The sequence below is a fragment of the Marmota monax genome, unplaced genomic scaffold (genome assembly GCF_021218885.2).
Source record: "Marmota monax isolate L192 unplaced genomic scaffold, Marmota_monax_Labrador192_F-V1.1 WCK01_AAM20220418_F8-fsc00361, whole genome shotgun sequence".
NCBI classification, from domain to species: domain Eukaryota; kingdom Metazoa; phylum Chordata; class Mammalia; order Rodentia; family Sciuridae; genus Marmota; species Marmota monax.
The window spans coordinates 23,409-49,256 of NW_026693580.1; the positions used below are offsets into that span (position 1 = coordinate 23,409).

Genomic DNA, 25,848 nt, shown 5'->3' on the forward strand with positions numbered 1-25,848 from the left:
TGAGGATAGTTTCTCCTTTTTACTTGGTTCTTAAAGTAGAAACTCAGGTTTCCATAATTTTTTGCTTTCTAATGTAAATACATAAACTATGACTTTCACTTTAAGCATCTGAATTTTTATCATCAACAGTTAGAACTATTTTCTAATTTTCCTTGGGATATATTTGTTTTATTGAAAAATGTATTACTTAATTTCCAAGTATTTGGGGGATTTTCTAGATGTTTTATTAATTTCTAATTTAATACTCTGTATAATTATTTTGTGGCCTTGCATATAAATCACTCTAGGCATAGGCCATCATCCATGCTCTGCAGGTATTGGGTATAGAGACCTTTAAATGTTGGTTCAGGCATCTCCACAGACAAGAGAGCGAAGCTGTACCATCAGGTCACCTATGAAAGTTAACTAAAAATGAATTAGAACACACCTAGGTGAGGTCAGACTCACCTGCCGGAGCAGGGGTCAATGCAGCTCTTCATGACCTTGGAGTGGGCACGTTTTTTTTTTTAGCTGTGACACCAAGGCACTAGCAACAAAAGAACAAAGTCCACAAACTGGAATTCATGCTGACAGAGTGTGCTTCAGAGGACGACATCGAGAGTGAAGGACAGCGCTTAGGGAAGAGTGCTGCCATCCGAGCCTGCTCAGGAGTACAGAGAGGACCCAACGGAGAAAGGGGCCAAGGGTCCGAGCAGACATTTCCCCAAAGAAGACCTGGCCTTGGCCCGGGAGCTCGTGAGACCAGAGGGAAATGCAGACCAAAACCGCAAGGACACAGTTGTACCCAACCCGGATGGTTCGTTAAAAGACAAAAGCCGATTGTCACAGGTGCTGGCCAGCAGGTGGAGCAGCTGTCTCCCCTTGCTGCTGATGGGCATGTCAGTGGTGCCATTGCCTTAGAAAACTGGGTTCTTCAAAGGATTCAACATGAGTCATCATACATCCTCGTGATTCTCCTCCTCCATATGTACCCGAAGAAGTGACAACATTCTACCCAGAATCTCTTACACAAATGTTCACGGCAGCATTATGTAACCAAAAAGTGGACCCAAAGTCCATATATCCATAAGCTGATGAATGGAGAAACCCAATGTGGTTTGTCTATGCAATGGGCTGTTAGTTGGCAATATAAAGGAATGAAGTACAGGTGTGGGGGACAGCACACAGGACCCTTGAAAGCCTTTTGTGTAAAAGAAGCCAGTCACAAGACTGTGCTTTGAAAATTCCACTTATATGGGATACCCAGAACAGGCAAATCTGCAAAGACAGGAAGTAGATTAGTGGTTACCTAAGGTTGGCAGTGGTGGTGTTGGGGACATGGAGGGTCACTGCTAAAGGGTGTGGGTGATGAAAATGTTTTGTGATTGATGGTTGCACAGCTCTGTGAATGTACTCAAAGCCATAGACTCGTATGCATGCTTCAGAGGGCAAGTAGTGTGGTGTGCACACCATATCTCAGGTAGGATGTTACAGATTAAACCAGGAAGACCGACAGCTGAGGGCAAGGGTCCTCAGCATTATTTAGCAACTGTTGACTTGAGGGGAAGACCTTCTCAGATGGAGTCAACGGACTTGAACCGGTCAAGCCCAGGGGGCAGGTGGGCATGGAGTGGCTTTCCATGTTGGAAGGGTTCACTGTTTACCAGTTTGCAAAACAGTATGACGTTAACAGGAGAACGGTGTCTTAGGTGAAGTCTTAGGCATGCAAAAGAAAGGCCACTGGGTCCAGTTGATGGACCATGCTTTTCCTCTCTCTATTCCTGGTTTATTTCTTCTCTTTGGTCAGTTTTTGCTGCAGGTGGTTTGGAGTTCTGTACTAGGTGCTGTGCATTCAAGGTGACTGCTCCTCCTAGTGCGTCTGAACCTCTTGTCACAGAGCCGCCCTGTTTATCCCGGAGGTCAGATGTCAACACGGCCCTCTTCGCTCTCTGGTACTCAGGGGTACACTTCATATCTCTGCCTCACGTGGGTACATGCAGCTTTCCTGTATCTTTGAATGTGAAGTGCTTTTCTTATAAACGATATAGTTGAGTTTTTAAAAAATCTTACTGATAGTTCTTGCTTGTCAGTGGTATGTGGAGTGTCATACTCAGTGTAATCACATGGCTGGGCTCAAATCCGCTGTCTTGGGGCTGTTTTTTAGTGATCCCGCCTGCTGTTTGTCTTTCTGTTCCTCCCCTCCTGCCTTTCTGGGCTGGTCAGGAGTTCCCAAGCACCCTAGTTTGCCGGTAGCCCAGCTGCCAGCGGGTGGGGCCGATGGGGAGTCGACCTTGCTGAACTCCATCCGCCTCTTGGAAAGTCTCTGTCCTGCTGCTCTGTGACTTTGTGCTTGGTGAAGACCCAGGTTCTCGGGGGTCTTTCTGCTCTTGTCCTGTTCCGTGCTGCTTTCATCAGCCAAGCTGGGGTCCTGCAGGACCTCGTGTTCTGGGCCACCTTTGCTGTGTGGCACCTGCACCTGGGGCCAGCTCCATGCCCAGGACTGACTGGTGAGCACGGATCTGCCCTTGGATCAGGGCTCCTCAGGTTAGGACCCCTCCCCTCAGCAGCTGCTCAGTTTGTTGAAGTCCTGCTGGTCTCTCCTGCTCCCCTCCTGTCCGAGATGAAGGTGGCTGTGCACCTGTTTTATGGAAAGATGTCATTTGTATGTGGAATTTAGTATGTTTTAAAAGAAAATCTATGGTTTTGTGACTTATTCAACTTCTTGTTAGAGACTCTGGTTATCTTTAAATCTTATATTTTAAAGATTATATGTCAGCTGGATGTGATGGTGCACACCTGTAACCCAGCAACTCTGGAGGCTGAGGCAGGAGGACTGCAAGTTCAACACCCGCCTCAGCAACTTAGTGAGACCCTTTCTCAAAATAAAAAAAATAAAGAAATAAAAAGGGCTGGCTGGAGATGTGACTCAGTGGTAAGCGTCTCTGGGTTTGATCCCTACCTCCCCATCCCCAAATCATGCCAAAGAAAACGCTTTCAGACATCTGTGGTTAGTGTGTTGCTTTGTGACGGCCAGGCTCCTAGTGAGAAGTGCCCGAGAAGCCCGCAGAGGGCCGTGGGGCCAGGGCCGATGTGGGCACACGAATGCCCTAGTCATGCATGGGACCCACAGTGGCTCACAAGTAGGCGTGGCAGGCTGGAGCACAGGCAGTTCACCCACAAGGGACAGAGAGAAAGCACAGTGGTCAGGTGTGCAGCCTGCGCAGCGAGCACTGTGCAGTGGAGGAGTTCAGGATATGAGCCAGTGCGCTCGGAGTTCCTGGGGTCAATCCAGCAGGCCCCGGTCCTGTGGACCTGGGTGCAACCCTTCCTCAGAGTCCTTCAGATGATTTAGCTTTTACATTCTTTTTACTTTGTGTTCTTTCTCCTTCCTTCCCTCCCTCTTCTTTCCTTCTGTCCCTTTCCTTCCCTCCCTCCCTCCCTCCCTTCCTTTCTTCTCTCCCTGCCTCCGTTCCCCCTTCCTCCCTCCCCTCCCTCCCACCCTTCCTCCCTCCCCTCCTCCTTCCTTCCTTCCTTCTCTCCCTCCCACCCTCCCTCCTCTCCCTCCCCTCCTCCTTCCTTCCTTCCTTCCTCCCTCCCTTCCCTCTTCTTTCCTTTATTTTTGTGACTGGTGATTAACCTAGAGGTGCTCTTCCCTGGAGCCACATCCCGACCTTGAGATAGGGTCCGGCCAAATTGCCCAGCCTGGCCTCCAACTTGTATCCTCCTGCCTCAGCCTCCTGTGTTTCGGGATTACAGGTGTGCACCACTGTGCCTGGCTTTGTACCATCTTTTAAGATTCAGCAGAACAATGCTGGGTGTGCTTGATGCCTGTCTGTAATCCCAGGGACTCAGAAGCTGAGGCAGGAGAATGCAAGTTGGAGGCCAGCCTAGGGGGGAATAAAGATTTGGTGGAAGAATTTTGCCTGAGTAAGATGCTGTGCTCTCTGGAGTCCAGGAGGACTGAGCAGAGGAGAAGCAGACATTGAGTCACCAACGGAATCACAGGGCTTGATTTCTTTTTTGTTGTAATTTCTCAAACATTCATAAAAATATATAGAATAATGAATCCATGCTTCCAATACCTATTGAAACAATCCAGTCTTATTTTTCCTATTCACTTTATTTTTTTATTTTTTGGGTAATAGGTATTGAACCCAGAGGTGCTTAACCATGAGCCACATCCCCAGCCCTTTTTATTTTTTGTTTTGAGACAGGGTCTCACTAAGTTGCTTAGGGCCTTGCTAAGTTGCTGAGGCTGGCTTTGAACTTTTGATCCTCCTGCCTCAGTCTCCCAAGTTGCTTGGATTACAGGTGTGTGCCACCATGCTTGGCCCTACCCGCTTTACTAAAAAAATATTTTTTATCACCAGAGAAAAGCTAATTGCAGGTATCTTGTCTCATTTTATCTGTATATGGCTATCCCTTTCTTCTTTCCTTTCTTTCTTTCGTAGATGGACACAATGCCTTTATTTATTTATGTGGTGCTGAGGATCAAACCCAGGGCCTATCACATGCTAGGCAAGGGCTCTACCACTGAGCCACAGCCCAGGTCCTATATTGTTTTCTATAGGAAAATAATTTAACATGATTATTGTGATACATCTAATACATTTAATAATTATTTCAGCATCTTTCAAAAGTTGCGATGTCCTGGTCAGTTCCTCTAGCTACTTACAAACACTAAGAAAAGTTAACTTCACATTCCTAATGTTATCCAGATAATATTTTATTGATTTCTAAAATTTTGAGTTTTTTATTGCTCAATAATTCCTTCATAGGTCATAGGACGACTTAAGATAAAACTTGTTTTTTTTTAATAAATAAATTTGATAAACATTCTATACTTGATCCTCATGATGATTTACAAAGCAGGTTATGGTAAGCAGAATTCTGGAAAGTTTGGCAATAAAGACTTAACTGGCTTCACCAGGAATTTCCTAAATGTATTTGACCTGAAAATATGTTTTTTGTGTAAAATCTATTAGCCATAATACATTCTGGGGAATTTTGTTATAGGCAGGCAAATGCTGCCTTTGAATATCAAACTAGAAATGTTTAACATTGTTTAAATTTCAATTAGATAATTATTGGTTCATTTTGCATTATCATTGTAATCAAATAACATTTGGGTTTTCCACACAACCCTCTTAATATTAATAATATAGTGTAACAGGTCATCCTCCTTAGGGGCTTTTACTCTGGAAATCTTTCATCACACTGCATAATCCAATGAAGTATTCACGTATTTTTCTACTTTAAAAAGGTATTTATCCACTCCTTCCATAAGGAAAGATAAATGCACTAGTATTTTTTTGAGGGGAGGCTGGAGATGAGATGTACAGATGTCAAGGAGGTGCGCCTGAAGCCTGCAGGGAGCAGCTGGACAGTCTCTACTTGTGAAGAATTGCTTAGAAATGACTCTTACAGGGTATCAGCGAAGGCAGCAGCACAGACGTTGGCACAAATGGTACACCGACATTTCCATGCACTCTGAAAATATGTTCACTTACAAAATGTGAAGGGGCTAACAGGCCAGATGGAACTGATCTGTAGTAAAAGAACAAGTCCCAATCTGTCCCCCTCTGCTCACTGGTGGTACCAAGTGGGCAGGGAGCTGTGAGCAATGTGCGGGGCTCTGAAGCTCCTGCTCTAGCACAGTGGCCCCCACCCACCCTGATCCAGTGGCGCTGCCCTTCAGGGGGCTGGTGGGTGGCAGGCACCATGGTCCTGTTTGTGTTGTGCTATGGCTCTTCTCTCTCTGGTGCCACAAGAGTAATTTCCCCTTTATTTACAGTCAAGCTCCAGCTTCAAGCCGAAGACCGAGGGGTTGTGTCCATCAAGGGATTGTGTGCAAACCGATACCTGGCCATGAAGGAGGACGGGAGGCTCCTGGCTTCTGTGAGTAATGCCTGGCTTTGCAGGTGGCGCCTGGGGCGCATGCGGCTGCTCATCCACTGGCCTTGGCATTTACTAAATCTGTTAGGAGTCCTACATGCATTCTATCATTTCATCTTCACACTTACCCTATTAAATAGAGGACTCGTGTCCTCTTTATTTCACAGATGGAAAGCCTGAAGTTCTAAGTGAGTGAAGTAACCCAGAAACACAGCACGTGGGAATTAAGATTGGGTTAGGCTTGGGGCTGCCGGGGAGGCCTGTGCTGATGTTAGACTTGGGGTCACTGCTAGTTCGTCTTGGGAGAGGTCCAAATACAGCTCTAAAATACTGGCTCCTTGGAACTTTCACTTCTGCCACTCTGGGGCTTTTTTCCTACCAAACTGTTGTCAGCTTGGTAATCTACCAAACTAGCATTCTAAATGTTTCCAGAACAGTGAACCAGGGATAATTTTGGGTGACATTGATGGTGCAGTAGAGTCAGGGACTGGGGTTTACATCTCTCGCCTGCCTGGCCTCAGGATGTGACGGATGGCCATGGCATCTGCAGCAGTGTGGTGTGGCTGCTTTCAGACAGTCGAGGGTAAGAGGACAGAAAGGCAATGAGGCGTCTGCTTCTGTGGTAACCAACCATGGACGCGCTAGTCGCGGGGTCTTAGAGCTCCAGCCTTCTCTGTGTCTGTCTAATCAGCACAGGGATGGCCTTGAGATTCGTTACTACTCTGTGGTCTTACAGATTGTGTTAGTCAGCTTTCCATCGCTGTGACCAAAATACCAGGCAAGAGCAACTTCAAGGAGGAAACGTTTATTTTGGACACAGTTTCAGGGTCTCAGTCCATGGTTGTCCAGCTCCAGTGCTCTGGACCCGAGTGAAGCATGGTGGAGGCCAGATCCTCAGTTCACCATAGCCAGGGAGCATGGGGTGGGGGCGGGTGGGGAAGGAGAGGGAGAGGGAGAGGGAGAGGCGGGGGTCAGGGACAGATATAGTCCAAGGCCACACCCCACTTGCTTACAGTTGCCACCCGTTGTCCAAATTATTAATCCATCAAATGGATTAATCCATCAAATGGATTGATCCACTGAGATTACAGCCCCCACAATCTAATTGTGCCACCTTTGAACATTGTTGTGTTGGGTACTGTGCTTTCAAATCATGAGTTTTTGTGGGGACATCAAAGATCCAAACCCTAACAAAGGGGTAGAGGTTAGAAGACCCGGTGACCTGTGATCTTAGTGGCCCTGTAAGATGTCATTGGAGGCACTGTTCATCTCCACACAGCAGGAATCCTGGTACATCTATAGTCATGAAAAGCCCCCAAGTTGTCAAAAGTGATACAAACAAGCTGCTCTCTCTTAGTGCATCTTTAAAATGAGTTACTTCTGAGACGAGACAGACTTACAGTAGGCCTGAAAACTGAACTGTTGTTTCGTTCTGTTTTTTTCTTTTTCGCTTTTTTTAGTTGGTGCATTAAGTTTTGCATACAGCAGTGGGGTTTGTTGTTACATGATTGTGTATAACGATATAATTTGCCAATTTGTTGTCTTATTCTTACAGAATTTGTGACAGGTTAGAATTCTGAGACTTCCGACCTTTTTCTTGGTAAATAGAAACTGAACTTCCTGAAGAGCTGACCCTGCCCCTAGAAGCGCAGGGCTTTCTGGTTTCTTCCTTGGCTAAGAGCTGTCAGAGGCCTTGGTGTTTCTGTAGTCCCCATATGCCTCTCTCCCTGGGTTGCTGACTCTTCTTGAGGCGGTGGCTTCTGCCAAGCTGATGCAGTGAGCGTCAGTTTGGCAATGCTGACAAGTTTTATCACAAACTCTGTGCAGGGACAAAGCCACAGCGGTTGCTTAATTGAAAATTCAGGATTTGTGAGTCTCCTGTAAGGAAGGGCAGGATCCAGGACTGTTGCTGACTCTGAGGTGCATTTGGGGTCCCGTCAGGGGACCTGTTCCTGCCAAGGTCACGAGTGCATGTCTAGTCTTCTGTCAGCCTGGTGGCTGGCCACCTTGCCTTCTCAGCGGCAGTTTGGGTTCTGTCCCGTTCACCTGGGTCTGGGTGGGCTGGCAGTCCTCAGGCTGAGAGGTGCTTTCTGATGGTGCCTGGTGGGATGCAGGCGGGTCTCATGGTCTGGAGAAGCTGGGGTTGCCGTGCCCAAGGTGTCATCCGTCCCGCTCTCGATCCTGGGCCCTTTCCAGTCAGCTGTGCCCAACATGTCCCTGGGGCTCTGCATTTTATCCCAGTGGGCCTCCTGCAGGGATTTTAAGACATTTTAGTTCCTTCTCAGAGAGTGAGGTGGAACCCTGCCAGCTAAGGACAGGAGGACAGCTGTGCCCTTTGTCCACACAGCTTCACGTGTTTATGGACCCAATGCAATCAGGTTAAGAACAGCATTGTGAAAATGCGTCTTGTGGCTCTCTTCTTGCCTTTAAAAGCTAGGAAATGTGAAAGTTCAAATGGTGACTATATTTAACTGCCCGGGCCTGTATTTGTAGGTTGGAGTTGAGCGGTTCTTCAATATACAACAGACTGCTTACTTACCATTTCATAGCAGGATCAATTTTGTTGCTATGAGTAACAGAAGCCCAGAATAAATATTAGGGAGGGTCTGTGATTTCTTAAGTGTTTACAAAATTCCTTATTTAAGAAAAATCACTTATACTGAGGTTGATTGTAGTTTTACCTTTCAGTCACCAAACAACCTTGATGTTAGCATTTTTATGAAACAATGTGGCTAATCTGTCTACTAGAAAGTTGTACATTGTTTTCTACATAGTGCTACAGATCATGGTACCCTGAGCGAGATATCTCAACATTAACTTGCGTGGATACACAGTAGTGAAATAGAGGATATATAAAATCTCTGAAACTATGCATTTAATACTGTAAAATTAGTTTTGAATATACAATAACTTCCTATTTGAGGGGTCTTAACAAGGAAATGAATTCTATAAATACAGTAAATATAATAGTTTTTTTTCCCATTTTTTTTGGTACTGGAGATTAAAGCTAGGAGTACTTAATCACTGAGCCACATCCCCAGCCCTTTCTATTTTTTATTTTGAGAGAGTCTCATTAAGTTGCTGAGGGCCTTGCTAAGTTGCCGAGGCTGGCTTTGAACTTTTGATTCTCTTGCCTCAGCCTCCTGAGTTACTGGGATCAAAAGAATGCACCACCACACCTGGCAAAATAATAGATTTTTGAGGGTTCAATTATGCAGATTCACAATCTATACTCATCAAATTTGTCAGAAACATACAGTAATTGCAGAGGAACATGTGTCATTTCACACACCACACACCGTCCCCTGCCCACACCTGCGCCCCAGCTCCCCCACCCATAGGTGGTCCTGCTCCCTGCTCAGCAGCCCTGGGGAGCTCAGGGTGGCAGGCTGAAGGGCCCGTCCCTGGGTCAGGACGCTCACAGGGATGGTCCCGTGCAGCCGAAGGCCTAGAGAGGTTAAAGCTTCACCAGGGCAAGAGCCAGGCCCTGGCAGGGACATTCAGAGGAGGGACCAAGCGGCAGCCCCCAAGCCACTCTGGGGGAGGCACCCACAGCTCTACCCTGACTGCCCCCGGGGCCTGCGACACGGTGCCTCCTCGTGCCACTCTGGGTGTGCCCCCAGGATGGGCTTGGGCTTATGGCTCCTCTGTCCAGGGTTCCCTTCTGAAAGTGGTGACCGGGCACCATCAGTGTCAGGTCAGGCACAAGGTCTGCCTTTCTGCCCCCCACCCAGCCTCCTCCCCTGGGACCACTCTGGGTCACGTGTTGCCCTTGGGGACCTCCGGAGGGCTCCCTGTCACTGCTCCCTTACACCTTCCCCACTGTGACACCACCACCCACTCTCCCACTGTTGCCAGGAGGCGGCCAAGGAACACAACAGCTGATCCCCACGGAGCACCCAATTTATTCCAAGATCCGTGGGACATGCGAATGGATGAGGAGCTTATTGGGAAGCATCTCTGCCCCAGAGGGTGGGAGAGAGAGCAGAGGAGAGCAGGGCGGGGCACGTGTCCAAGGAGAAGTCCCTGAGGTGGGATCCGGGTGGGGCGCAGGGGCCCACTGGTGTCCGGGTGTCTTCGGGTGTCCTCCTGCCTGAGGGGTCCGGGAGGCGGCGGCCAGGGCAGGTTGCACTTCTCGCTCCAGCAGCTGGCCCTCGTGAGGTAGAACCCGGGCCACCTGTCTGTGGACAATGAGAGGGGCTAGGAGTCAGAGTCGCCCACCCTGTGGCGCCCAGGTGGACCTAACCCTGGTGGCACCCCCCAAGGGCAGAGGGTGTCCATTCATCCTTTGGAAATGACACTCCTCAAGGCACACGTGAGACCCAAGGCAGCACCGCTCCACCTACTTGGCTCCGTGGGCATCTCAGCTGGGCGCTGGCCGGGGAGCCACTCTGTTTTTGAAGAATCTTCTGAGGGCCTGACCTCTGGTGGGGGCAGGTCCCGGGGGGTCCCTGGGTGCTGGTGGTGGCGCGGGCCCTCCAGCTGCGGGAGCCACTCTGTTGGAGCGTCCGGAGCCGGTCCTGGGGGCCTGCACGCAGCAGCACAGCCTCGCCAGACAGGTGGCCATCCTCCGGACCACTCCCCTCCATCCCCTGGCGGTGTCACGGGTCAGGCCAGGGGTCCTGGAGCCAGCAGGGGGTTGCGCGGTGGAGGAGGAGCTGGGATCCGGTGCCAGGGCCTGGGAGGACCCGGGCAGAGGGGCCGTGGGGCCGGGAGCAGGGACGCTGGCCGACAGGCTGCACAGCATGATGGCGGGCAGGCTGGCTCTCCTGCTGCCCACCTGCCCTGAAGGCTTGAGCTCCTCAGGCTGCTGCTGCTGCTGCTGCTGCTGCTGCTCACAGGCCGAGAGGGGCCAGGAGCACATGGCCGGCCTGCTGACGCCCCACCTTGGGCCCAGAGTCAAGCTGGAGGGGATGGACAGGGACGGGCAAGGCCCCACCTGTGGCCACCCAGGCATCTGCAGCCGCACCTGGCAGCCCGCCCCCCGGGTTTTCTGGTGGCCCAGCAGGAGGTAGGTGGCCATGGCCTGGTTGAACTGGCGCGTCGCCACCGACACCCAGGTCTCCTGCAGCCCGTAGCCCAGGTCCAGCATGGCCAGCAGGATGGAGGTGTCCGCGCGCTTGGGGAGCAGCTCGGCGGGAGGACTCGGGCAGCGTTCCCCATCCTGGCTCAGCCACGGGTGCCCCAGGATCTGCTGGAGCGTGGGCCTGTGCGCGGGCTCCAGGGTCAGCATCCAGGACACCAGGCTTTGCGCCTCGTCGGACAGGTGGAGCGGGAGGTGGTACCTGGCCTGCAGCACCTGCTCCTTGGCCTGCTCATAGCTGGCCCCGGTGAACGGGACGCTGCCCGTGAGCATGAGGATCAGGAGGACACCCAGGCTCCAGACGTCCACCGCGGGGCCGTCGTAGGGCTCTCGCCGGTGCAGCTCCGGGGCCCAGTAGGCCACGGTGCCGCAGAGCAGGCCCAGCTTCTCTCCGGCCCTGAACCTGCAGGCCAGGCCGAAGTCGCACAGCTTGGCGCGGCCCGCGGCATCCAGCAGCACGTTTTCCGCCTTCACGTCCCGGTGCGCGATGCCCTGCGCGTGGCAGTAGCCCACGGCGCTGGCCACCTGCCCGAACAGCACGCGGGCCTCGTCCTCCCACAGGCCCACAACCTCCGGGATGTGCTGGCCCAGCTGGCCCCCAGCCATGTGCTCCATCACCACGTAGGCAGTGCCGGGGGTCTCCACGATCTCCAGCAGCTGCACCACGTGCGGGTGCTCCAAGCCCTTCATGATGTCCAGCTCCGACAAGACCCAGGACAAGGTGGCCCCCGCCCCCTTCCGCAGGACTTTCACGGCCACCTTCGTCCCCGTCAGGATGTGTCGGGCCAGGAAGACCTTGGCAAAGCTGCCCTGCCCGACGACCCCCAGGGGCTCATAGCGGCCCGTGAGGGCTTCCTCCAAGGAGGAGCTGGCCGCGAGGTCCCGACGCACCCTCCGCACCACACTACGCTCACTGCTCTCTCTGGACATCCTCCGCCCCACGCCCACTAAGCCCGCTAGCTAAAAACAAACACAACAAACAAAGCAAAGAACACAAGCAAAACTAACACAACAAAGCCCAACAGAAAGCCCCAAATCAAAGAACCAAGCAGAAGAGACCGCAACCAGAACCACCAAACCACCAACCACCAAACGCGCTAACTATGGGAGTCCCACAGGTCACTGCCTAGAGCTTCCTGTGCTTGTGGACAAGGTCCCAGCTTCGTCCCGGCCTTATATCCCCGCTGGCTCAAGGGTCTCACAATGCTGGCCCCTGTGAGGTCACAGCCAGGAGTGGCCCACTCACACCTGGGGGTGGCCCACAGTGGCATCTCCCACCAGGAAGAGACTGGCTCCTTCCTGACCCCAGTCTCTCTCAAAACTGGGATTAAAAGAATGCACCACCACACCTGGCAAAATAATAGATTTTTGAGGGTTCAATTATGCAGATTCACAATCTATACTGATCAAATTTGTCAGAAATATACAGTAATTGCAGAGGAACATGTGTCATTTTTAAGAGAAAATACCAGATGAAATGAAAGGGGGCTGCCAAATGAGAATGACTGCTGCTTTCTGAAACCAATCTTAGCAAATTTATATGACTAAGACCAAAGCTAGTTTTAACTTTTCACCATTTGTATTTTTCATTTTGTTCTGAAATCCTCAACTTTGATTCTTACATCACCTCTGTTTTTAATTCTCAGAAGTGGTGTAAGCAGCAGCATTTTCTGATTCCTATTGAGCAAACTCCTTCATGAGCCAAAACTGCAGAATCAAAGTACTGTAAAGGATAAACAACCAGAGAACAGGCCCTGGGGAGATGGCCATAAGGTTCCAATCTACAATCCAGCAGGGGACCAGGGTCCTGAGGGGCAGAGTGCTGGGGGCGGGGCACAGGAGCAGAGGAGAGCGCCTTCACTTCTTACTTCTTTCCTTACTGTATGCAGAGTCTCCTAGAAACTGGAAGGATCTTAACCATCATCTAATCCAGGCTTCTTAAGGCCAAGAGGAGTTAAAGAACTTGATCCAAGATACAAGTTGGTGAGGGATCAAGGCAAAATTGGGTCCAGGTTTCCTGGCCAGCAGTAGCCTCCGTGACGGGAAGCAAGGATCTCTAACTTGGAACAGCCACCTGCTCTGGTTTCCTAGGACCCAGTCGTGGATAAAGTCAATAACCCATGTTCTGTTATTTTGGCTCCTGGACTGGGTTTTCTCCGGTCTCATTTCTCTGTATCTCATTTAGCTTTTGCAATGACACTGAATTGTACATTTTCATTGTACACTCACTATAAGAGTTTCATTTGTGCCACAGCTTAGCAGATGTTTACTGATCACTTATGACATACCAGCTGTAGACACAGCTATAGGCTCAGAATGGGACTATGGTCATGTGGCCTTTATACTCTGGTGAACACAGTTTTACATAAACACATATATGCATTTGGACATGGTAGAGCACAAAAATAAATGCAGTGCTTTTTCATATCAAGCTAGAGTTACTGTATCCAATTACTTGAGAGGTTCTTTTTTTGCAGTAGTATTTGAATTCCTGGGGTCAGTTTTTTAAAATTCTTATTTTTACTTCAATTGACACATTGTAATTTCATGTATTTATGGGGTACAATGTGATAATTCAGTACATGTGTACAATATGTAATGATCAAATTGAGATAAAGTTTCTTAAAAAAATAAAATTTAGTTTTATAATAGTGTTGAGTTTATAAAAACTCAAATACCATGGGTAAAAATAGTATAGAAAATTTCTCCATATTCCATGCCATTTCTCCTATTTCAGGGGTCCACTTGTTAGGACTAACAAATCAATGTCGATACAGAGTTTTGCCTAAATTCCATATTTTATGCATTTTTTTCTTCGCTCTTACTTAGTGATCCCATCCAGACACCAGATTCAGTCATGGTGTCTCCTTTGTTCCTTCTGGGTGGTGGCAGTTCCTTAGCATTCCCTAGTTTTGATTCAGGATGGCCTCCACTTTGCCTGACCTTCTTCTTGGGGTGGGAGGGTTGAGAGTGTTTGGGAAGAAGGCCTTGGGAGTAGGGTCCTTCTGTCCTCAGGCCTTGCTCTTTGGCTGTGGTGGTCTTTGCCTTCACAGTAGAGTTGCTCTTCCCTCCCTGAACTCTGGGGAAGGAAGTCCCCATGCAACAGTTTATGCCTCAGGACGGGGCCTTAGGGTTTCTACCATCTCCTGGAGGGAGCCATGTCTGTGTAAATTATTTATTTTATTTTTTTATGAGAAATTGGTTTATTGTCCATTTCGTTTTTATTTTTATGTTACTAGGGATAGAACCCAGGGTGCTTTACCACTGACATCGCCTTTTCTTATTTTGAGACAGGGTCTTGCTAGGTTGCCCAGGCTGGCCTTGAACTTGTGATCCTCCTGCTTCAGCCTTCTGAGTCACTGGGATTACAGGTGTGTGCCACTGCACCGGCTCTCCACTTACTGTTTTTTAACCTAATCACTTATTGGTGTGTATTCAGGGACTCTTTACATTATGATCTAGTGTGTGTTCTTCCCTTGCTGCTCTGGTGGCTGTAGTGTGGCCGTTGGAGGTCTGGTTGGCTCCTGAGCCCTCTGACAGAACCCTGTCCAGGTGTTTCCTTCAAGGCCTTCATGGTACGGCCCGTGTGATGCTGCAGTCCCATTACACTTCCTACTGCAGCCTAGAACGAGCCTTTTCTCCCAGCAGGCCAGCTCCTTTTTGTGCTCGTTGGCACCGAGGTCTTTGCTCAAGCCCTGTCAGCTGGCCGAGAGGGAAGCATGTGCACAGCTGTGCACCTATCCTCAGAGGCTCCTGCGTCCCACCTCTGGATCTGTGTGAACTAAATGCCAGTTGGCTCTTCCTCACGTCTTCAACCCCAGTCCATTAGTGCCCATTAGGATTTTGGCGGTTGCCACCAGCTCTTAGGATCAGGTTTTCATATGTATAAATATGTCACATCACTTAATTTTCTTGTTGAAATTTCAAGTATAGTGGGCTGGGGTTGTGGCTCAGTGGTAGAGTGCTTGCCTAGCATGTGTGAGGCACTGGGTTCGATCCTCAGCACCACATAAAAATAAATAAAATAAAGGTACATAACAACTAAAAAATATTTAAAAAATGGAAATTTCAAAGTATACACTTACTAGAAAAACCAGATCAAACTATTTTAAGTGTTAGGTATAATTTCTCATATTAGGTTCTTCTCTATTCACATACCCAATACCAAGGGGTTGAACTCCCAGTACCATCTTAAAATCATTTTCAGTGTTAACAAAGTATTATTGGGCCCCTTCTAGGGCTCTGAGCTGAGCTGGTCGTGTGGACAGACTCTGGGGAAACCTTGAGGTGTTGCCTACAACTAAAACAAGGATCTTGGGACTGGGGTTGTGGCTCAGCAGTAGAGTGCTCACCTCACATGTGCGAGACCCTGGGTTCAATTCTCAGTACCACATAAAAATAAATAAGTGAAATAAAGGTATTGTGTCCAACTACAACTAAAAAATAAATATTAAGGAAAAACAAAAACAAGGATCTCCACATTCCTTTTGGGGTTCCTTTCCTTTTAGGCTTAAGAATAATGGTGCATTAGGATTACAGTTCATAACACATTTTATAGCATGCCCAATTCATGAGTACTTGTCAACATTCAGTTAGCATTAGTGAGAGGGGAAGAAGGCTAAGGGATGTGTCTGTTGATAGTAGGTGCTCAATGAGTGCTCATCTGCTCTGGACATGTAATATTCATCTAAACATGTGCAGAACGGATTCCTGCTCCTTCTGTAAGATCTTTTCCACCCGTGGCCATTCCCTTCTCAGCCAATGGCCAGTCTAATGTTTAGGCACAGGGACTTCTGTGCCACTCATGACTTGTGTTTCCCTCACACTGCACTTTCCCTCTGTCAGGAGACCCTTTCACTCTATCTTCCAGATCCAGAAGTTTCTTACACCTCTGTGGCCACCACCGCCACCTAAGCCTCCCTGCTCTCTGCCTGTGTTGGATTGCCCCTGGCCTCTATTTTGGCCCCCTGTGGTTTTGGTAGTGAGGGTAATCCTGGAAAAATGTCAGTTCATGGCACTTTTCTTCTCCAAAGCCCAGCAGCTTTCCCTTTTCCCATGGATCTTCTAAACTCACTGGCTGCTGTTCCCATCTTCCAGACCTCTGCTTCCTCTGGTCCAACGTGCTGCCCACAGGCACTTCAGGTGTGGAGTGTACGAAGTGGTCAGCAGCCATGAATTAAGGGGTCCCCAGTTCTCAGGCCCACATAAAACCAGGTCTTGAAAGCAAGGCACAAGCTGTGGCAGGCCCTCAGAGGCCACTCACCCACCTCTCTTCAATGCTCCTCCAAGACCTCCATTTTCTTAAGTTTGAAATGGTGAGCAAACCCTGTGACAAGGAAAAGAGCTCTGTGCATGTGTTAGAGGGTCAGAGAATCACATCGCATAGTCAGCTCACAGGGACACTGAGGCGGCAGCCACTCAGGACTGTGAAGACTTAGAAGGCAGAGGCTGAAAACTGCATTTTCATTGGACCACTTTTCTTGAGATGTTGGCTCTATTACACATTAAAAAATAATGCAGTTTGTTATTAAGTATGAAATACTTGTTTAGTGAATTTACTGAGTAAGTTTACATTGTGGACAAAGTACAGATGCAAATTTCCCTTCCCTCCACTGATTTTTTCAGAGGTACAACTAGCTTTTGTAAACTAAAAACAGTTTGTTGGTTCTCTGATGTATTTACTTAGTTCCTGGTATTGTTTCTTTTCTCTGAAATACTAGAAGCTGGCTCAAAAGGCAAACGTGACTGGCAGGGTGAGAACTTCGGCCAAAAATCGTAGGGAGTGCCATCCAGCAAGTGGGATCTCCAGGAAGTGGACAGCAGAGTGAGCATGTGACTGGGAAATGCTGTTAAGTCCCCCTCTGGGGAATGCCTTCGAGGCTTAGTGCTGACCTGTCACATTATTTTATAAATTCTATGACTTTTGCTTTCTTTTTTTATTTCACTTTTATTCATGATCTTAAACCTGGAGTAAACAAAGGGGAAGACATTTAATCAATGACACAGAAAACGACAAACTAACAAATTGACTTCAGTTTACACAAAATGCATATATTCGTCTGTTTCCTGTTGCTATGGTGAAATACCTGGGGCTGGGTATTACATAAAGAAAGGAGGATTATTTGGCCGCCTCTGCTGGAGGCTAGAGTCCTGGGCTCCTCAGTGTGCTTCTTGCCACTGGGTGTGTCCCTCCTTGGGCATCCTGTTTTGTGTGTGGGAGTTCAGGCCTGAACAGTGTGGTTCCTGTTCCATCCAAGTGGTCTTGCAGCTACCCTCACCTTTTATTTCAGGAGGAAAGGACAGGTCCTTGAACTCATCCCCTTGCAGAAATGTGCTGGCTGTGCCTTGCTGACAGTCTGCGTTCTGACCTGTGTGCCCTGCAGAGCTGGCTCTGACACAGTTTGGCCTACTGAGTCTTGCTCCCTTGACTGCCCTGCTGAACCCAACCAAGTCCACTGCTGCTGGCTGGACAGACAAGACACTATCCTATCATGAATATTCAACATGAAAAAATAATAACAAGTAATTCTTCCTTTATTTTTCAGAAATGTGTTACGGACGAGTGTTTCTTTTTTGAACGACTGGAATCAAATAACTACAATACTTACCGGTCAAGGAAATACTCCAGTTGGTATGTGGCCCTGAAACGAACAGGGCAGTATAAACTTGGATCCAAAACAGGACCTGGGCAGAAAGCTATACTTTTTCTTCCAATGTCTGCTAAGAGCTGATTTTAATGGCATAATCTAATCTCATTTCACAAGAAAGAAGGAAGCATATTTTAGAATCTGTTAAGAGAAAAAGAAAATTATATACAGCACAGTTTAGATAACACGTCAGACAGCTTTTTATCTAATATTTAACCATTGCCTCAGTAAAGAAACACAACAAACAATTATAGAAAATGTGTAAACTTTCTCTTTTTATATAGCATCTGCTGTTACTCAATGAAGATTACCTAGATTATGTTTTTCTTACATTTATATTATTTGAAAAGATTTTAAAGTGTCTTTACATGTGAATTTTCAACAAGGAAATCATAGGCATTAGAAAATTACCATCAAATATTTAATAATCCCAAGTGTTCATGACATTTTATAATCTGGCATATATTAATCAACATTGACAGTTTCCTTAAAATTTCCAACACACGTCGGTGTGGGTTCAGTGCGCTCCTGTCACAGTGCACACTCCTCTGGCAGTTCCCTGTGATAGAGCTTATACAGCAGGCCTGTGGACGCTGCCGGAAGCTCCTCCATGGTGAGGTCTACCTTGTCAAACCCTTCTCTGTGCCCGTAGAGCAGCAGCCTGGCCACTCTGCTGGTGATGGGAGTTGTGTTTCCAGCCCTGACCAGGTCCACCAGGTCCACCCACTCGCACCTGAGACACTCCTGCGGGCAGCAGTTGATGGTGAAGGAATGTGGCTGGAGGCGGCAGATGATGTACATATCTGACTTCCCGAAGGCTGTGGGAAGGCTGTGCTGCTGTCGAATACTCAGGAGGGACCTGAATTCTGACTTTATACCAGTCTCTTCAAAAACTTCTCGAACTGCTGTATCTCCTACATAATACAGATGTGCAGATTGTAAGGATCACAATTTTAGACACATCAGCTTTGAAGATTTGTAGTTAAAAATCTCAAAGTCCAGAAGCAAAACTTTTGGTTGGCTGCTTTCGATACTAACTCTAACTTCTGGATGTCCTGAAATACCAAAATTATTTCACTACTTTACACCGGAGATGCTTTTGATATACTATTTCTTTGGCTGGTTGCTAACTGGAGGCTTATTCACTTTTTTTTTTTTAGGGTTACATCTTTTAAACCTCTTCCTGCTCTGTTTCCCAAAAGGTAAAAGCATAGGTTGCAAAAGTTAAAACATGTTGCAAAGGTGCAGATAATACTTGGACATATTTCTTCTTTATTATCCTGTTCCTGATCGTCCATGAAAGCTGCCTAAACTTACATATTGCAGAACTGAGCAGAAGTGGTCTGTTCTTCCCTAAAAGTCCACAGAGCTGAAAAATGGGTCAAGTGAACTATGAAATGATTCTGATTTCTCCTGGTGATCCCAGGTGGGACTGTCAAGCCTCTGGTCACCGAGCAAATGCCCTGTGACCATTTTGTTATGCTTCTCTAGTAATGTGGCAGTGAGATCCCACTGCAGGAAGTTTTGGCATTGCCTTTGTTTCCTGAGATAAGACTTCAAAGAGCTTGGTCTCAGTCTTTTAATACCAAAAGGCAATAGATGTTCATCAGTTTTCAAAAGGCTAGGGATACATAAAATGTATCATATAGCCAGATGTGGTGGTGCACGCCTGTGATCCCAGCAACTGGGGAGGCTAAGGCAGGAGGATCCCAAGTTTGAGGCCAGCCTCAGCAACTTAGCAAGTCCCTTTCTCAAAATAAAAAAGAACTGTGGGGCTGGGGTTGTGGCTCAGCGGTAGAGCACTCATCTAGCACGGGTGAGGCCCTGGGTTCGATCCTCAGCACCACATAAAAATAAATAAAGATATTATATCCAACTACAACTAAAAAAAATAAATATTTAAACAAAAATAAAATAAAAAGAACTGGGGAATGTGGCTCAGTGGTAAAACACCCCTGTGTTTGATCCCCAGTACTAAATATATAAATAAACTACATTAAAAATTTATAATAAGGGTCTTCATTTTCTAGAAGGTTAATTTTTCAATTAAATGCAAAATTTCTGTGGCAGGATTTTTATTACTATTACCATATTTTTGAGGTGTGTTCCCTGAATATCCTGAAAGACCACCTAAATGGGTTTTACCCAGCTTTGTGATGTTCTGTCATTGTCTCTGGAAGCATCTATGAGAAGCCCTTAAAGATCTGCCTTCCTTGACGGCTTCTCTGGGAGGCTCACTTGCCACAGACAGGCTGTTGTTCAGACACCTTGAAGTGCCTTCACTATGTTGTCAGTGACTTTGCCTTCTTAGTGACTCTTCTGGTAAAAAAGAGGAAGGAAGAGGAAGCTGAGAAGAGCAGGCCCCCCTGCTGCTCCGGTCCTCTGCTCCTCTTCAGTGCCCTGGATGTGCTCCCCATGCGCAGGAAGAGTGCGGCCTTCTCAAGTTAACCTATGACTTCCCCTATTCAGATCTGCCCATAGTCTCAGAATGACTAGTTTTACATTTTAAAACTGAAACCACTGGGGCGGGGCTTGTGGCTCACTGGTGGAGTGCTTGGCTGGCATGTGCAAGGCCCTGGGTTCAGTTCCCAGCACTGCAGGGAGAAGAATGTGGAGGTGGTGGGGTTACAACTGAAGGCACAGAAGAATAATCTAGGTTAAAAAAATTCCTTAGTATGAAACTTTAATCTGTATACAGTATATATTTGTTATTAAAGTGATTATTAAAGTTGGTGGCACTGGTCTTAAAATTTTAGATAATGCCCCTAACTCTTGTTCATATCTGTACTTTTATTCTTTAAATGCTCTGAAAAATATCCTGGGGACGCTGTCTAGCTCCTAGTAGCACTAATAAGAAGCTGGGTACTGAGCTCATGAGTTCAGGCCGTCTGCAGGCCCAGGAAGCACAGGGCAGGGTGCTGAGCAGGCTGTCCTGCTTGAAGTCAGTCAGCACTGCCTGGAGAGTTCTGACCAGTCTCACAGTAGTACCATCACTGACCACTCCTGAAAATGGAAGGGCAAACAAGTGCTTCCACCTCTGGACTTTTGGAGATCCCTTCCACCTCAAGATGAAAATCTCTTCCTCAAGGATTTTCAACATGAATTTAATTTTTTTTTTTTTCATCAAGATCAAGTGACTTGTTCTGTTGTGCCTTTAAAGTTATTTTAATATACTGTAACCTCAACTGAAGTAAGATACACTATTTGACAAGTGTGAAGAACATAGGAAAAACTAGTACGCTTTTGTTTTTATTTTTGCTGATTAAGAGATGTGCGTAGCTGGGCGTGGTGATGCACACCTGTAATCCCAGCAACTTGGGAGGCTGAGACAGGAGGATCACAAGTTCAAAGCCAGCCTCAGCAATTTAGTGAGACCCTGTTCAAACTTAAAAATAAAAAAGGTCTGGGGATGTGGCTCAGTGGTTAAGTGCCCCTGAGTTCAATCCTTGGTACCAAAAAGAAAAAAAAAAAAAAAAAAGAAAGAAAGAAAAAAAGAAATGTGTTTGAATATGTCATCGTAATGTTTTGTTGTTTAATTAGAGGAAAGTGATGAAATGCAGTTTATACTTGTTATTTCTAAATTGTAATATTTAATAATAGGGCGAGGTTGAAATGAAATAAAGTAATAGGAAGAATTCTGTGGAATGTGGGCTTTCATGGCTCTGGTGCACTGATAATCTTTGTGACTACAGATCGACAGAGGAAATGGCATTTCCAGGATGGCAGTGTGTCTATTTTAACTTCACAGATGCCTTTATACCACAGTCTGTAGGACTGTATTCTACTTTGTATATGTATGGCCCTCTTACTTTCTGAAACACTACAGAGAACTCTGTTTGTCTCATGTAGTATCATCAAAGAATGAAAGATTCCAAACAAACACATTTCCCAGTTAATCAGTATATTTACTGGGACTCAACAAAGAGTCCAGTCTGGAGCCAATAGAAGTGTTTGTGTGTGTGTGTGATGGAAGTCTTCCTACAGTATGTTACTTTCCTGAATGTAGGGTTTAAGGAAAATAATCTACATAATGTCTGGATGATTTGGCTTCATTATCAAGAATATTCTCTTGTACTGTTAGAAAAAAGAAATACCCTCACACAGACATCTTTCAGACCTCTACTGTCAGGGGTCATTTCTAGCTGCTCTTGGGTTTTATCACATAGCTTAATTTATACTACACCCAGGTAGGAAGATGAATGACAGTTGCTGCTTTTTTTCTTGTTCCACATGACTGAGGTATGTGTATAATCTCTGGATGGTGGAGTGTGATAACCACAAATACTTTTGAAAAGTGCATTTTTAATTTTTAATTTGACTTAAAGGTTCTGGATTATACTTAAACCTAAACTTAATGTACTTAGCTTAGAAATGTGTATTTCTTCATTTATATTTATATGTAAGTCTGACATTCAAAGGATCCATGAAAGTTCAAAGGAAAAAAAGTGGATTCATTTGTGAAGGCAAGCCTCAGAAGGGGAAGCCACAGAAGCTCCCCAGACGTCCCCCAATGGTCAGGATAAGAATGCAGGGCGTGGCTTCCCTAGTCCCCACAATGCCCAGGCCTCACGCGGATGGTAATTAGAATAGGGTAGCCTTACAGAGTAAATGACCTTCTCTTTTAGTGCTCACTCCTCAACAAAATACTCCTATGCCACCAGCACACCTAGCAGAACCTAAGCAAAAGGTCAGTAAGTTCTTCAACCCAAGATCTGCTGTAGACACACCTAAGTGTGATCAGTTTACTGGAAGATGTTAGGAGTTGGCTATGCAAGGCACAGAGGGCATTCTGATCTGTAATAACATTTAAAAATCAAGTTTCAAGAACACACACATTTTAATTTTTATAGTAACGGGGATTTAACCTGGGGTGCTCTACCACTGAGCCATATCCCCAGACCTTTTTATTTTTTATTTTGAAACAGTTGCTTAGGGCCTTGCTAAAATGCTAAAACTGACCTCAAACTTGAGAACTTCCTGTCTCAGCTTCCAGAGTCGCTGGGATTATAGGTGTACATCACTATGCCTTGACTTTAAATAAAAGTAAGTTCAGTAAATTGCCATAATGTATTCCTGACTAAAGAGAATAGGGGACGTGCCTGTTAAGGAAGAGGTCTTGGAGAAATAATGTTAGTATCAAATGAAATTTTTAGTGATTACGATGACACTGAATTTGATCCAATGGCTTAAGAATAGACAAGAAAATTATTTTTACTCTTTTGTTTCCTATAAATTAGTGGCATAGAGAATTCTCAGATTAGTTCCTATTTCTCTGTGTTAAATGTTGAGCTCAGTAAGTTATTTTAGGGAGCTATTTCTCATTTGAGACTGTCTCATGATATTTTACTGTTCTGGCTTCCTACGTACTCAAAATAAATAGTAGATAAAATTCTTATAAAGAGAAGAATTACATCATTTTAGCTCTATAACTGACTTTATTATATTGATTCAATGTTAAATTTAAGTTATTATTCACCTTTCTGTGATATAATGGTCCAAAATTTGTGTTTTCTTGTAGTTTAACTCCAACATCAATTTTGGTCATATTCAGAATAACCCTTAATGCTAAGCTTTACTCATGGATACCTAAAGCTTTCATACAAATTAATCTAGAGACAGTCCTAAACAGAACAGGTGTTAAGTTCCTAATGGTATTCCTCAAACTAACGGAATAAACTGAAATGCTAGAAATGTTGCTGCTAATTTTACTGAATTAGTAATCTCTCTGACTTGGTCTGAAGAAATTAGAAAATTTACATTCTTATTCTTTGATACAGAGCAAGATAAAGTAAGCACGTGATTTCCTCAGTATTTTCAAGCTACTTATAATATGTAAGATACATACCAACATCTTCTCCAGGCTCTGACAGGCCTCCTGGAAACTTCCACATATTTTTCACCTGCAACATCAAGCAGAAAAAAACGTTTACGTAGCATTTGTTCAGTAACACACAGACGCACACACCTGCAGGTGCCAAAACACCCAGCGCTGGTCCAGGCAATGAGAACTCACTTTTTCCAGTTTCCCTCCTTTGCTGAGGAGGAGCTAGTGACTTATGAAATCTTTCTCCACCTTTTTCTTCAGGAAATAGAAGTAATTTTATTTGGTTAATGTGATAAAATTTGTATTAATGAAACTTTGGAGGGAAATATCTACTGCATTTGTGTAACTTAAATTTCACTGCTAGTTAACTATGAACAAATAGGAGAATCTTACAGATGCTGCTATAATTAAGTAGAAAGCACAGAATAAATGTAATCACTAAAGGATGCTATTAATTTTCATATCTATTTACTGTATTGTATTTCTAATCAGACATACTACTCTTAAGATTCTGTTGTCTACATCAACAATTTTATGTAAAAATGTAATTGCTTTTCATGGGTAGTATGAATAAAATTGATCAGATTGTGTTTTCTGTCTATCATTTCTTTGTGTTTTCCCAGAACACTGCTTTTTCTGGTGGGGAAGGGCAGGTAGGAAGCTCTGATCATTGGGATAGCATAGAGTAACTTAGAAATAGACCACAGGTGGTTATGAGATGGCATGACAGTGTTCCTGTGGCTGTCAGGATTGCTGTTTCCTTCAGAGCTCTGTTCTATGTATCCATCCCCACAAGGAAGCTGAAGAATGGCCAGCACTCTGCACACTCTTCATGCACAGAAGGAGCTGTGGCCCTCCTGCTGGCGAGCTTGGTGGCCCACGCATTTCCTGAGGAGAGCTTCCCCAGGATGTGTCACTTCTTAATCATGCGAGCTTGGACACCAGTGGCAAGATTCCCAGGGCTTCCCAGACTGCTGGTTAAGTGGGTGCAGCGTTCAGGCCGCCCACCTTTCCGCATCTGGCTCAGGCAGGCTCAGTGTTGGTTTACAAAGTAAATTATGCTTCACTTTGTTAGTGCAGAGAATCCATCTCCGAGTCTCTACCTCAGTACACTGTCCTGGATTCCACTTCAAAATAGTTTCAGCAGCTTTGCTTCTGTAGAAACTTCACAGGCTTTTGTCTGACCACCAACATAAATTCTATCTGCAGCAGCAAAACATGTTATAACTGGGTAGACAAATGTTTAAAAGAACAATAAAAGTCAACTTTCAAAATATTTGCCTAGACTTTACTATAAATGATTGGAGACTCTATCATATTTGGAGATAGAAACTTGTCAGAAGGGGGAAAATGCTGGACAGAAGGATTGAAAACAGTTTACACAAATCTGATTTTTTAATAAGGCTTCAGTATGGAAAGATCAGGTATATTTTATGCTGGTAAATAGGTGTGACATTTCCTGATATCACTTAGGTTTAAAGAGCTTATTTTAAAAAGTTTCCTTCTCCCAAAGTCTGGGTTTTTGAGCCTGGGGTCTAAGTGGTGGGTGGAGAGGCCTGAGTCATGTGGTTTGAAAATGATTGAGCAACAGCAAGGCAGGCAGATCTTCCCATTCTCTTTATATTAAAACACTCAACAGGGTTAGTAATGTTAAAATAATGCTAAAATATTAGCTAGTGTGTACTGAATGCTTACCATGTTCTAGACACTCTGCTAAATGTTCTTGTAAGAATTAACACATCTAAACTGCACAGAAATCCAACAAGAGTCTGTTATTCCCAATTTAGAGGTGATAAGGATTAGTCACTGGTCTGGAGTCACAGCTAGTGTGGGTTCAAGTCCAGGCAATTTGATTCTAACCATTTCTTTTAAGAAATTTGAAAAGCTGATTTGAGACTTCTCACTAACACTTAGCTATGTGGTTTTTCATATACCTCTGGTCTTCTCCTCATACTAACTGGAATATTTTGTGTACATCCAATCAAAATCTATATCTTAGACCTGCACTCCCCTAGTATATGTGAATTTAGATTAAAACTGAGGGCAGTGTTGAATGTGTTACCTGTTGCCTGTGATATTACCTAGCAGTGATTTATTATTATTCTATCTTTCTAACTTCTTTCATGAGGGAAAAAACCTACTGAGGATAAGTTTGGAAGATTTAGTCTCCTTGAATTGGCTACATTTTAAATCTTTGTTCTCTTTTCCTATACAAAACATCTCTCGGATTCCAAGTATAATATTCTACTGTACTTAATTCCCCGATCGTCATAAAGGAACTTTTCACTCTCTTTTAAAAGAAATGTTTTTCTCAAATGTTCTTGTGCCTAGAAGCTCTGTTTGAACTATTCAATCTTCACAACTGTGACCCCCTCCCTGCTTTAGGTTGGTGAGGTCATCTAGGTCCTTAAGCATACCAG

General features: G+C 45.6%; 2 protein-coding genes across 4 annotated transcripts in view; one reads left to right on the forward strand and one right to left on the reverse strand.

Annotated features, from left to right (window-relative positions):
• Nucleotides 1–3,587: 3,587 nt before the first annotated feature.
• Nucleotides 3,588–24,018, forward strand: Fgf2 (fibroblast growth factor 2). Its single transcript, XM_046459280.2, has 2 exons — nt 3,588–5,877; nt 17,503–24,018. The coding sequence occupies exons 1-2, from the start codon at nt 5,701–5,703 to the stop codon at nt 17,686–17,688; spliced, it is 363 nt and encodes a 120-aa protein (XP_046315236.1). The 5' UTR covers nt 3,588–5,700; the 3' UTR covers nt 17,689–24,018.
• The window catches only part of Nudt6 (nudix hydrolase 6), a 36,750-nt gene continuing 17,565 nt past the window's right edge, over nt 6,664–25,848 (reverse strand). The window contains exons 4-6 of one of the 3 annotated variants that reach the window (XR_009228190.1): nt 23,450–23,504; nt 17,566–18,518; nt 6,664–8,123 (exon numbers count right to left, since the gene is read on the reverse strand). Coding sequence is in view for 2 of the 3 variants with exons in the window: in XM_046459278.2 (XP_046315234.1) it covers nt 10,238–11,887 (1,650 nt within the window). In the remaining variant the exon portion in view is untranslated. Of the gene's footprint in view, nt 8,124–9,759; nt 10,056–10,220; nt 16,284–17,473; nt 18,519–23,449; nt 23,505–25,848 lie in introns of those variants that run through there. The other 2 variants (XM_046459278.2, XM_046459279.2) reach the window with 2 other exon arrangements.